General features: G+C 45.2%; 1 protein-coding gene across 4 annotated transcripts in view; it reads right to left on the bottom strand.

The window, feature by feature from the left end:
* Window positions 1-10991, bottom strand: part of CD109 (CD109 molecule) — a 128030-nt gene extending 117039 nt beyond the window's left edge. The window contains exons 1-2 of one of the 4 annotated variants that reach the window (XR_003999523.1): window positions 10439-10991; window positions 4737-4897 (exon numbers count right to left, since the gene is read on the bottom strand). Coding sequence is in view for 3 of the 4 variants with exons in the window: in XM_030555770.1 (XP_030411630.1) it covers window positions 4737-4897; window positions 10439-10539 (262 nt within the window). In the remaining variant the exon portion in view is untranslated. Of the gene's footprint in view, window positions 1-4736; window positions 4898-10438 lie in introns of those variants that run through there. The other 3 variants (XM_030555770.1, XM_030555768.1, XM_030555769.1) reach the window with 3 other exon arrangements.
* Between the last annotated feature and the right edge of the window lie 1486 nt (window positions 10992-12477).

Below are 12477 nucleotides of genomic sequence, written 5' to 3'. Positions count from 1 at the left end.
GCTGAAGTTCCTTGCTGAACTGGGCCCTTCAGATTACATTGCACTGATGAATAGGTGGAGAACCACTCCCAGGTTGTGGGATACATAATATGGTCAATAGCTTCAGGTATCCCACCAATACTTGTCCTGCCCATGGGTAGCATATCAACAGCTGCCAGCCTCACTAACACTGTGGTAATAGCACCATAGAAACAGTATATCTCAAAATGATGTCACCACATCAGCTGGTTGGCAGGATCCAATGTGTCAACACCATTAACAGAAGCAACAATTTTAGGCCACTATATTCAGCTGTGACACAGTTTAACACAAGACTGTTTTGCTGTTCAGAGGGCAGTTAAAGAGTTTTAGTCTGATAGGCTATTTTATCTCTGAATCACAATAGTTCCATACTTATAGTTAAGGCCCTACCAAATTTACACCCATGAAAAAGATGTCACAGACCGTGAAATTCAATCTCCCCCATGAAATCTGGCTCTTGTGGGGGAGGCAGATCTACCGTTCACTGGGCTCCAGCTGCTAGTCCTGGCCAGGCTGGGGAGGAACAGGACTTCCTCTTCCCCCAGTTGCAGGAAGCTCCACAGATGTGCTACCTTCAGAGCTAGGCAGCAGTCAGCAGTCGCTGAGCTTCCTGCTGCAGCTTCCAGCTTGCAGTGTGCTGCCCTTACTTCTGTGCTGCCTTCAGAGCTGAGCTGAAAGCAGAGCAGCCACTGAGCTTCCTGCAGCAAGGGAAGGTTCCTTGGGGTGGGGGGGTGGGGGGGGTTGACCCAGCCCCAGGAACGGCCCCTGCAGGGGAAGAGGAAGTCCTGTCCCAACCCAGCCCAATCTGGACTAGCAGCTGGACCCCGGTGTACAGTAAGAGCCCCCAGCATATGAGCATCCCCAGCCCTGTGCCTCCCCAGCTCTGGGCCCAGTGCTTGGGGGTTAAAAGGACCTGGGCAGGCTGTGGGAGGGGACCCCGGCATACCCTGACCATGGGGTCCTGGATGGTTGTCCACCTGTAAGACCGACCCTGCCTCCCCTCAAAAGTGACAACCCCCATACCCTGCAACCCTCACTTCTGTGCTGGTCCCCCTGCTAGCAGCAGTGCAGAAGTAAGGGTAGCAATCCCACAATCCCCACCCTATTTCCCCCTTTTGGGTCAGAACCCCCCCAGTTACAACGCTGTGAAATTTCAGATGTAAACATCTAAAAGCATGAAACTGACTATTTTTAAAATCCTTTGACTTTGAAATTGACCAAAACGGACCATGAATTTGGTAGGGCCCTACTTATAGTCTTCTGTGCTGCCAGGACAGAACTCCTCCAATTCCCAACAAGCCCTGCTGTGAGAGCAAGAGCTTGGTACAGCTTGCTGGCTTCTGGCCCTGCCACTTTCTCAATCCTTTATCCCCAGTGCCTGGCTCTTTGCCTTTCCATGTATCAAACAGAAAATCAGGAAAAATATAAAATCTGACAAGAAATAGAGGTATATAAGCCAGGGTTAAAATTAAATAGACAATTTTTCAGTATTGTGTTAAATCTTTTCTGCACTTTTCTCTATGTGGTATTTTTATAGATTCATAGATTCTAAGGCCAGAAGGGTCCATTGTGATCATCTAAGCTGATTTCCTGTTCATATAAGCCATATAACTTTCCCAAAATAATTTCTGTTTGAATTAGATCATATCTTAAATGAGTTTCTTGAGTTGCTATGAGTTGAGTTAAAAGCTCATTGAAACTGATGGGTGTGAATGCACCCGTCATTTAAGATAGCTGCAAGAAACATAAGGAGCCGCACCTAAAACAAGGCACAATGGAGTGTGCCCAGAAATTAGCATCATAAGTCTGGAGGGTTCCACTGGACATTTTTTTACCAGAGATATTTTGTGGGTGGGTAGGTGAGTGAGTGGGTGTGGGTAGGTGGATGGTGTGGTCCTGGGAGAAGCCCTGTGTTCAGGGAAATAGGACTTTGTATTGTCTCTGTAAATAAACAGAATTGCATCAAACAGATACCCATCATCAATTTCTCCTCCTAACTGGAACAACCTGCTAGACCCTGACCTATGGCTAGCTGTTCAGGTCAAAAGGGGTAACAATATGTTGTCTGTTTAGAGCAGAGGTCAGCAACCTTTCAGCAGTGGTGTGCCAAGTCGTCATTTATTCACTCTAATGAAAGGTTTCACATGCCAGTAATACATTGTAACATTTTTAGAAAGTCTCTTTCTATAAGTCTATAATACATAACTAAACTATCGTTGTATGTAAAGTAAATAAGGTTTTTAAAATGTTTAAGAAACTTAATTTAAAATTAAATTAAAATGCAGAGCCCCCCCGACCAGTGGCCAGGACCCAGGCAGTGTGAGTGCCACTGAAAATCAGCTCGCGTGCCGCCTTCGGCACGCATGCCATAGGTTGCCTACCCCTGGTTTAGAGCCTGAGTCTGAGCACTCACAGCTCCCACTGACATTAGCACATTGCACAACCAGGTCCTCACACTATAAGCTCTTCAGGGCAGGAACTTGTCTGATCATATGTCAGTAAATTACCTAGCGTCCCCTTAGGCATTAAACAAATGTAAACAATAAAAGCCCATTCCAAGCAAGCTAGCCTTGCTGTCAAGAGAAACAGAGACAGAGGACGATAGGCTAGCAAGTTAAAAGAGAAAGGAAGGGAAGAAGAGAGCTGCTTTTACAATAAATGTGCATTCTGTTTTCCTTCCAGGAACAAAATAGCAGAGCATCTGAAGGGGCACTTTGAGCCAAAGAATATTCAGCCTCAGACAAAATGAGGAGGGGAAACAAGCTGCTGTACAAGTTGAAATCCAAAGTAGAAAGTGCTGAACTGTCTTAAAGACGTTCTGCATGTATCATCTGTTATTTCAACACTTGCCATGCATTTATTAAAATAGAATGGTTTACTGTGTTAATATAACTATACAGTGTTATACAAACATTTGTATCATGTCCAGTAAATCTTTTCTAAAAGCCTTGCACTTCCAACAATTTATAGTTGGATGAAGTCTCTAGTGAAGGTATACAAATTCATACTTTAAATTGTGGCCTCATAAATCATTAATGCACACTTATACATTCCCTCAACTGATTTTTTCAGCGAAGAGAGGGAGAGAAAATAGTCAGCCTCTTATTACCCAAACTGAAACATCCCATTTCTCATCATTATACTGTGCAGTTCTGTGTGATTATGTCATATGTCATATTACTCAGAATGAGTTGGTATCTATATTGTAGTGTGTAGGAAATTTTCAAAATAAGAGGAGAATCAGTTACTATAATGAGGGAAGTCAGGGCTATAGTTTTAAGCAAAATGAACTTTGGAGAATGGATTGGATGATTTGGGGACTTCACAGTGGAATGGGGCCTTTCATGTTTGCGGCAGCTATTCTCATCCACCATCTCACTGAATGAGTTTGGGTGTTCAGCCTATTTTCTAATGAATATGTGCCCTGTTCTACATCTTCAAGGTTCTGATCCAAAGACCACTGAAATAAATGGGAGCTTTTCCACTGACTTCAATTAACTTTCAGATCTGGGCCCAAAGGGGGTTTCTGCAGGGACGTCCTTACCCATATACAAAGTATGCAGCCGCACAGGGCACCAGGAAACTTGGGGCACCAAATTTCCTGGTGCCCTGCACAACTGCGTGCTGCTCCAGCCCCTGCCCTGCCTCTTCCCCAGGCCACCCACCCCTACCCCGCCCCAGCCTCACCTATTCCTGCCCCTGCTCCGCCCCACTTCCACCTCCCACTCCATCTCTTCCCCAAAGCCCCCACCCTGCTCCATCATCACCCTGCCTCTTTCCACCCCTGCTCTGCCCCAGCCCTACCTCTTCCCTCCCCCTAAGGAGTACAGCAGGGCTGGGCCTGCACTCACTGGTAGTGGGAAGTGCAGAGACCAGGTCCTCAGCTGCGCAGCCAGTCAGTGCTGGGGGGTGGTTTCCTCTGCCCCCCAAGCCAGCCCCCCCATGAAGGCCTGGGGCCAGCTACCCCACCCTCATGGAGGCCTGGGGCCCCAAACACACACCCCATGGGGGGGCTGCATAGGGCCCCAGAATAGCTAGGGATGCCCTAGGTTTCTATATTGGACTCATGCGGCCCCAGTGTCCAGAGTCCTTTTAAGATCCAGACAGCTACCATATCATATGACACTCCCCTACTACACATATTATTTTCAAAGTGCTTATAATGAGTTAATGGGTACACACATATACAAACCACTAACTATTCAGCAAACAGTTCCACCTTCAACTATATTTAGATGGAAACAGAATTTTTCTTCTTTGATTGACCATACTTGGTAAAACAAGTCCAATAAAATTCATGTTTTAATGTATTTTTAACAGCCCTGATATTTCGGGGAGGAGGGGAAGGATAATCTTCATTTAAATTTCTCTAGGCCATTATTCTCAACCAGGGGTACATGTATCCATGTGGTCACGCAGAGATCTTCCAGGGGGTACATCAACTCATCAAATATTTGCCTAGTTTTACAACAGGCTACATAAAAAGCACTAGCAAAGTCAGTACAAACTAAAATGTCATACAGACAAAATGAGAAAGTAAGCTATTTTGCAATAATATTCAGTAATACACTTATTTTTTTTGTCTGATTTTGTAAGAAAGTAGTTTTTAAGTGAGGTGAAACTTGGGGTATGCAAGAAAAATCAGCTTCCTGAAAGGAGTACAGTAGTCTGGAAAGGTTGAGATCCACTGCTCTAGGCTGTTCCTGCTAACTCACCTTTTTCAAAGATAACTTCTCCATGTAGCACAATATCATTCCCTTTGAGCACTTCACCTCTCACTGTGACTTGTGGAGGACTGTCTGTCAGCAGAGCTACCCCAATTGTCACATTTGCACCAGGCCTAATGCTCCGGGGACCTGTCACCAGAAATGTGGGTCTGGAAAACATAAAAGGGGAAGAGGAGTAAATCAAATCTTGTTTTACAAAAGGCAATAACTGTGTTGGTGACAAATTCTGTATTTCTGCTGTTACCCACACACCCTACTGTGCTTATGTACCAATGCTAGAAATCTAAATACAGTAATAAGATGGGTGAACTAGAATGCCTCATATTAAATGAGGATATTGATATAATAGGCATCACAGAAACTTGGGGGAATGAGGATAGTCAATGGGACACAGTAATATCAGGGTTCAAAATATATCAGAAGGACAGAACAGGTCGTGCTGGTGGGGGAGTTACACTATATGTGAAAGCAAAGAATTAAATGAACTAAAAATCTTCAAGGAACCAAACTGTACCATAGAATCTCTATGGATAGCAATTCCATGCTCGAATAATAAGAATATAGCAGTAGGGACGTATTACCAACCACCTGACCAGTGACTGTGAAATGCTCAGGGAGATTAGAGAGGCTATTAAAATAAAAAACTCCATAATAATGGGGAATTTCAACTATCCCCATACTGACTGGGTACATATCACCTCAGGACGGGATGCAGAGATAAAGTTTCTTGACATCTTAAATGACAGCTTCTTGGAGCAGCTGATTCTAGAACCCATAAGAGGAGAGGAAATTCTTGATTTAGTCCTAAGTGAAGCACAGGATCTGGTCCAAGAGGTAAATATAGCTGGACCACTTGGTAATAATGACCATAATAGAATTAAATTTAACAGCCCTGTGGCAGGGAAAACACTACAGTGGCCCAATACTGTAGCATTTAATTTCAGAAAGGGGAACTACACAAAAATGAGGTTTGTTAAACAGAAATTAAAAGGTACAGCACCAAAAGTAAAATTCCTGCAAGCTGCATGGAAACTTTTTAAATAGATTTTATTTAAATACATTTAATAGAGGCTCAACTTAAATGTATACCCCAAAAATATAGTAAGAAAACCAAAAAAGAACCATCATGGCTAAACAACAAAGTAAAAGAAGCAGTGAGAGGCAAAAAGGCATCCTTTAAAAAGTGGAAGTTAATTCCTAGTGAGAAAAATAGAAAGGAGCATAAACTCTGGCAAACGAAGTGTAAACATATAATTAGAAAGGCCAAAAAATAAAGAACAGCTAGTCAAAGACTCAAAAAGTAATAACAAAAAAAAATTAAGTACATCAGAAGCAGGAAGCCTGCTAAACAACCAGTGGGGCTACTGGATGATCAAGATGCTAATGGAGCACTCCAGGATGATACAGCCATTGCGGAGAAACTAAATGACTTCTTTGCATCGGTCTTCATGGTTGAGGATGTGAGGAGGATTCCCAAACCTGCGACATCCTTTTTAGGTGACAAATTTGAGGAACTGTCCCAGATTGAGGTGTCATTAGAGGAGGTTTTGGAACAAATTAATAAACTAAACAGTAATAAGTCACTGGGACCAGATGGTATTTACCCAAGAGTTCTGAAGGAACTCAAATGTGAAATTGCAGGACTACTAACTGTAGTCTGTAACCTATCATTTAAATCAGCTTCTGTACCAAATGACTGGAGGATAGCTAATGTGATGCCAATTTTTAAACAGGGCTACAGAGGTGACCCTGGGAATTACAGGCCAGTAAGCCTCACTAATCTACTAGAATTCTTTGGAGGAGGTCAACAAGCACCTGGACAAGGGGGATCCAGTGGATATAGTGTACTTAGATTTTCAGAAAGCCTTTGACAATGTCCCTCACCAAAGGCTCTTAAGCAAAGTAAGCAATCGTGGGATAAAAGGGAAGGTTCTCTCATGGATTGGTAACTGGTTAAAAGATAGGAAACAAAGGGCAGGAATAAATGGTCAGTTTTCAGAATGGAGAGAGGTAAATAGTGGTGTCCCCAAGGGTCTGTACTGAATCCTATTTAACATATTCATAAATGATCTGGAAAAAGGGGTGAAGAGTGAGGTGGCAAAATTTGCAGATGATACAAAACTATTCAAAATAGTTAAGTCCCAGGCAGACTGCAAAGAGTTACAAAGAGTTCTCACAAAACTGGATGACTGGGCAACAAAATGGCAGATGAAATTCAGTGTTGATAAATGCAAAGTAATGCATATTGGAAAACAATCTCAACCATATACACAAAATGATGGAGTCTGAATAGCTGTTAACACTCAAGAAAGAGATCTTGGAGTCATTGTGGATAGTTCTCTGCAAACATTCACTCAATGTGCAGCAGCAGTCAAAAAAGCAAACAGATTGTTGGGAATCATCAAGAAAGGGATAGATGGTAAGACAGAAAATATCATATGGCCTTTACATAAATCCATGGTACACCCACACCTTGAATACTGCATGCAGATGTGGTCGCCCCATTTCAAAAAAGATATATTGGCATTGGAAAAGGTTCAGAAAAGGACAACAAAAATTATTAGGGGTATAGAGAGACTTCCGTATGAGGAGAGATTAATAAAACTGGATCTTTTCAGCTTAGAAAAGAGACAACTAAGGGGTGACATGATAGAGGTCTATAAAATCATGACTGGTGTGGAGAAAGTAAATAAGGAACTGTATTTACTCCTTCTCATAACACATGAACTAGGAGTCACCAAATGAAATTAATAGGCAGCAGATTTAAAACAAACAAAAGGAAGTATTTTTTAACACAATGCACAGTCAACCTGTGGAACTCCTTGCAAGAGGATGTTGTGAAGGCCAAGACTATAACAGGGTTCAAAAAAGATCTAGATAAATTAATAGAAGATAGTTCTATCAATGGCTATTAGTCAAGATGGGCAGGGATGGTGTCTCTAGCCTCTGTTTGCCAGAAGCTGGGAATGGGTGCCGGGGATGGATCACTTGATGATTACCTGTTCTGTTCATTCCCTTTGGGGCACCTGGCATTGGCCACAGTTGGAAGAATACTGGGCTAGATGGACCTTTGGTCTGACTCAGTATGGCTGTTCTTATGTTCACCCTACTGCGTGTTGGAGCAGAGGCTTATAAAAACAATGTAGACCGAAAGCCTAATTGGGAGAAATTGTCTTGAGTAAGTTGTAATCCATTTTGCTTATTTTGCTTTATACTCCATTTTGCTAGCCTTGAATTAGTAAGAAGAAATTGTTCTGAGTTTATTCTTTGCTGATTGTGTTAATGATTGTTCTTAGAAAGACAGAAGTTTTATGACTGTAATTATTATCTTATTTACTGATTGGTGTGTGAGTGAAGAAGGTATGATATACTAATTAACTGAAAAAAGACAGCTAGGCCAAATGGTTAAGAGGGGAGGGGAGGAGTCGAAAGGCGTCAACTTTATTATCAGAATCACCCAGATGGCAGACTGACAACCCTAAAGCAAAGACATACACCCCAAGGACAAGAAATAAGGAGTTGAGCAAGAGGGATGAGATAAGAAACAGCTGCAGATCTTCCTGGTAACAACTCAAAATAATGATGATTAAGAATAACCTTGAATACCTTGTGACTGACAGATGTGTCATAGCAAGGTTCATAGGTTTGTATGGGAACTTATTACTATAAAGGAAGGATGTATTGCCATGGGACCTTGGGTTTGTTCTGCATCAACTTTGGAGCTTCGAACGCGTTTGCCGGAGACCCAGCTCCTCTCCCTCGTGTGCAGTTTCAGCAGGCCACTGGAACTGACCGAGCAACAATATAAGATCTGGCTGCAGAACTTTCTGGGGTGGGTGTGTGTGAGAGCAACTGGAAGTATATGCTGATTTTAATGCTTAAATTATACTCTCAATAAACACAGCAGATTGCCTTATCCCCTTTAAAAAGATTCTTTGTGCTTCTTATAAGCATAACAGCATTACTGTACAAGCCCAATCATTTCACCTCCCTCTAACAGAGGGAAAACACACTGAAGATACTTTATTGATAAGGTAGTGTCAGTACCAGTGTCCAATTTAACTCATTCGTTCTTTCCCATTTTGGTAGATAGCAATCAAGTCCAGAAGCAAACTTACAAATTAATTTCTGGTGACATACAAGTTACTCCATGCAGGCAAAACTCAGTGCCAGGGCAGAGACCCATTAATGTCAATGGAACCCTAGCCAGGATCAGGGCCTGTTGTGCCTCATCTTCCTCCACCAACTTCAGTGGGAGAAGACTAAGGCCCCAAGCTTAATAAATGCAACTTAAATCCCAAAGGAGTATCTAACTGCTGTGGTTGGTCTGTGAAACTCCTAGAAAATAAACAAGAAAGAAAACAGGGGAAACCACATGCCATCTCAATGTTGCAGGGTAAGGTAATTTTGTGTCACAGTATATTTAGCATGTGAGAGGGCAAATCACAGTAAAACATAGGGTATGGCTACACTTGCAGCTGTACAGCTCTGGGAGTTAAACCTGTCTTCGTATAGCCAAGCAGGGAAAGCACTGCAGTCCAGCCACACTGACAGCTACCAGCACACTGTTGTGCCCACATTTGCAGCATCTTCAGCGGCATTGGGAGAGGTGCATTATGGGCAGCTATCCCAGCATTCAAGTGGCTGCAACATGCTTTTCAAACGGGAGGGTGGGGTGGAGTGTGACAGGGAGCGTGGGGGGGTGAGAGAGAGAGAGAGAGGATTTTTGGAGCCTACACTGTCTCATCTCCCTGCCTTGCAAGTTCTGATCCCCTCCCCCAGCCTTCTCTCACTCACTGAAAGCAAATAGCTTTTTTTCCCCTCACAGACCAGATAAGCAGCTGCTCCGAAATGGACCCTCCCCCCTGCCCAGTCACAGCAAACAGTTGCTGTGTTTGTTTTTTTAGATAAGCAGCTCTGGGAGCCTGGAGTTGACAATAAAATGAAGAGAGGCATCACAACAAAACAAAGAGTGTTATCTTTACTTAAAAGCATTATGGGAAGCTTCCAGAGGTCAGTTACAGCATACTACTGCTTACACTAAAAGCAGCAAAGAGTCCTGTGGCACCTTTGCTGCTTTTACAGATCCAGACAAACACGCCTACCCCTCTGATACCTGTTTACACTGGCGCCCCAGTGAGAGGAATAAAGAGGAGGTGGAGTACAAGCAGCACTGTAGCCAGATACAGCGCTGTATGCGCCTGCCAGTGTGGATGGGGAGTGAGTTACAGCGCTATAAAGCCGCCACCAGCGCTGCAACTCTCAAGTGTAGCCAAGGCGTATTAGAGTCGATCTAAAAACGCATTCCAAAGCTAGGACGTTATTGAACACGCGCACTAGTACAGAAAAGCAGTGGGATTTCTCTGGTTCCTCCTACCCATGACTCGCTGCCTGGGGTTGGGGGGGATTAACTTTTCCCGCAGTGCATGTTAAATGCAGCAGGCTATAAAGTTTCTCCGGTTATTGGCAGTGCTATGATCATCCTGGGAGAAAACGCCAAAGCGGGGCCCAGCCGAGGCCAGTGACTGGCCAGCGCTTTCCGCGGACTGAGGCCCCGATCCTGTTCCACTGGAAGCGGGAGGCTCCAGCCGCTGCAGCACCGCGTTCAGGCCGGAGTGGGGCACAGCGCGCACTCCGCCTTGCCTCCAGCCAGCTCCCCTCTGCCCCCCGCAGCTCGCCCTCGCTCATACCCTGCCGCAGCGGCAGCCGACGCCGCCAGGAGACACGAGACGAGATGAACGAAGGAGAGCGGAGGGGAGCCGCTCGGTGCAGCCCGGCCTGGGAACAGCATCCTGCTCTGGGAGTGCACAAAGCGGCTCGCGGGATGCTGCTGGCCTCCTCGCCCGGCGCCCGTCCCGCTGGAGCTGGAAGCAGGGAGGGGCAAGCCCGCTCGGGGGGTGACAGAAGCTCCTTATTGCGGCTCCACCCCGCCCTCTCGCTTTACACGGGGCTCTTCACAACCTTCCTCCCCGCTGCGGCGGCTGAGGGCTCCAAAATAGCCAGACCTGCTCCCCGACACAGCCTCTGGCCCTTCCCTGCCAGCAGGGGCGGCTGCAAAGCGCGGGGAGGGGATGTTGCGGCGTTTGAAGCCTGCCAGTCGACGTGCGCTATTCTTAGCGGGTCACACCACCGCCAGGGCGCCCCTGATAGCCAGCCCCACCTCTCCACGCTCCCTGGCTAAGCTGCCCCAGCCACCCACTGCTAGGGACGGGTTCAAGCTTGGAAGGAACTCGGCTGAATGGAAAACATGTAATCGTTGTCCTAGACCATGAGTCAGACTTTCAGAGAGACGGGCAACCAAACAGGCATTTCGCAGGGGCGTTTCCTAAAGGCGTGTGTCAGATATAGCTCGATCTCTCTTTCTTCAGACAGGTCTATTCTAAGGGGCTGTGTTCTGATCTACAGTTCCCACCTCTTGCCCTTTCTGACAGAAACAGTTTTGGTGGTATTCTCATACACTCCAGCGTGAATGTAAAAACTAAGGAGAATCGTGATCGATATGTTAAACAGATAACTGTGACTGGCAACGTAACCTGGTTTATTTGGGAAGCTGTGAATTGGGCTTGGATCCCTTCAGGTCCAGCCCAGCTGCGCTTGGGGCAGGATTCAAGTGGGATCCAAAGGACTGGAAGTCATGTTTCCACACTCCCAGCCCCGCTCCTGGATCTGGCCATGGGGACAGTGCGGCCCTTGCAGGGCCGGTGCAACCATTTAGGCAGACTAGGCGGTTGCCTAGGGCACCGAGATTTGAGGGCGCCAAAAAGCGCCCTCAAATTTTTTTTTAAATGGTTGAGCAGCCGCTGCTGCTGGGACAGAGAGGGAGTCTGAGCTGCTGCAGTCGTGCCTGTGGACGGTCGGCTGCTCGCGCGGCTCCGGTGGACCGCCTGCAGGCACCACTTATCATTGTTTGGAACTTTCAGTGTCCCCCTTAGCCCACGTCCAGACTAACCCGCCGTATCGGCGGGTTAAAATCGATTGCTCGGGGATCGATATATCGTGTCTAGTCTAGACACGATATATCGAATCCCGAGTGCGCTTACATCGATTCCGGAACTCCGTCAACCCAAACGGAGTTCCGGAATCAACACGGAGAGCCGCGGACATCGATCCCGCGCCGTCTGGACGGGTGAGTAATTCGATCTTAGATATTCGACTTCAGCTACGTTATTCACGTAGCTGAAGTTGCGTATCTAAGATCGATTTTCCTCCCCTAGTCTGGACGAGGCCTCAGAAATGCTAACAAGCTTATTCAGCGAAGTTTTGATGTACTTGATGCATGCTATTAGATCGTCAATTAGGCATCAACGAGATAATTTAAGAGTAAATGTCTTTTTGTTTGAAGTACCACTGAACACTAATCTGTCCATTGCCCTCTCCCTCCTATGTTACTGCTTGAAGCAGAATCCTGGGTAACAGTAATGGGGATGCTGGTAAAACCTTTTAAAATATTTCCCCTTTATAATGCCACTTTTTTAATACAATTTTAAAATTAGATCCCATAATTTCAAGGCATCGATTTCCCCATTTGGACAGTTAAATTGCAATTGTTGGCATGAACATCATTTTAAAGCTGGGTTTTGAAAATCTAATTTAACTTCAAAAATTAATGACCAAAAGATGGGCATGTGAAGTAAGGTAAAAGTAATTAACCGAGGGTCTACCATTCACTCCCAACACTGCAAAAGAGCTGAGGGATTTCCAAAGAACTCCGACACCACTACAGTGTATC

The sequence above is a fragment of the Gopherus evgoodei genome, chromosome 3 (assembly GCF_007399415.2).
Source record: "Gopherus evgoodei ecotype Sinaloan lineage chromosome 3, rGopEvg1_v1.p, whole genome shotgun sequence".
Taxonomy (NCBI): Eukaryota; Metazoa; Chordata; order Testudines; family Testudinidae; genus Gopherus; species Gopherus evgoodei.
The sequence above is the reverse complement of the archived record's forward strand: the minus strand, read 5'-3'. Positions and strand labels throughout refer to the sequence as shown.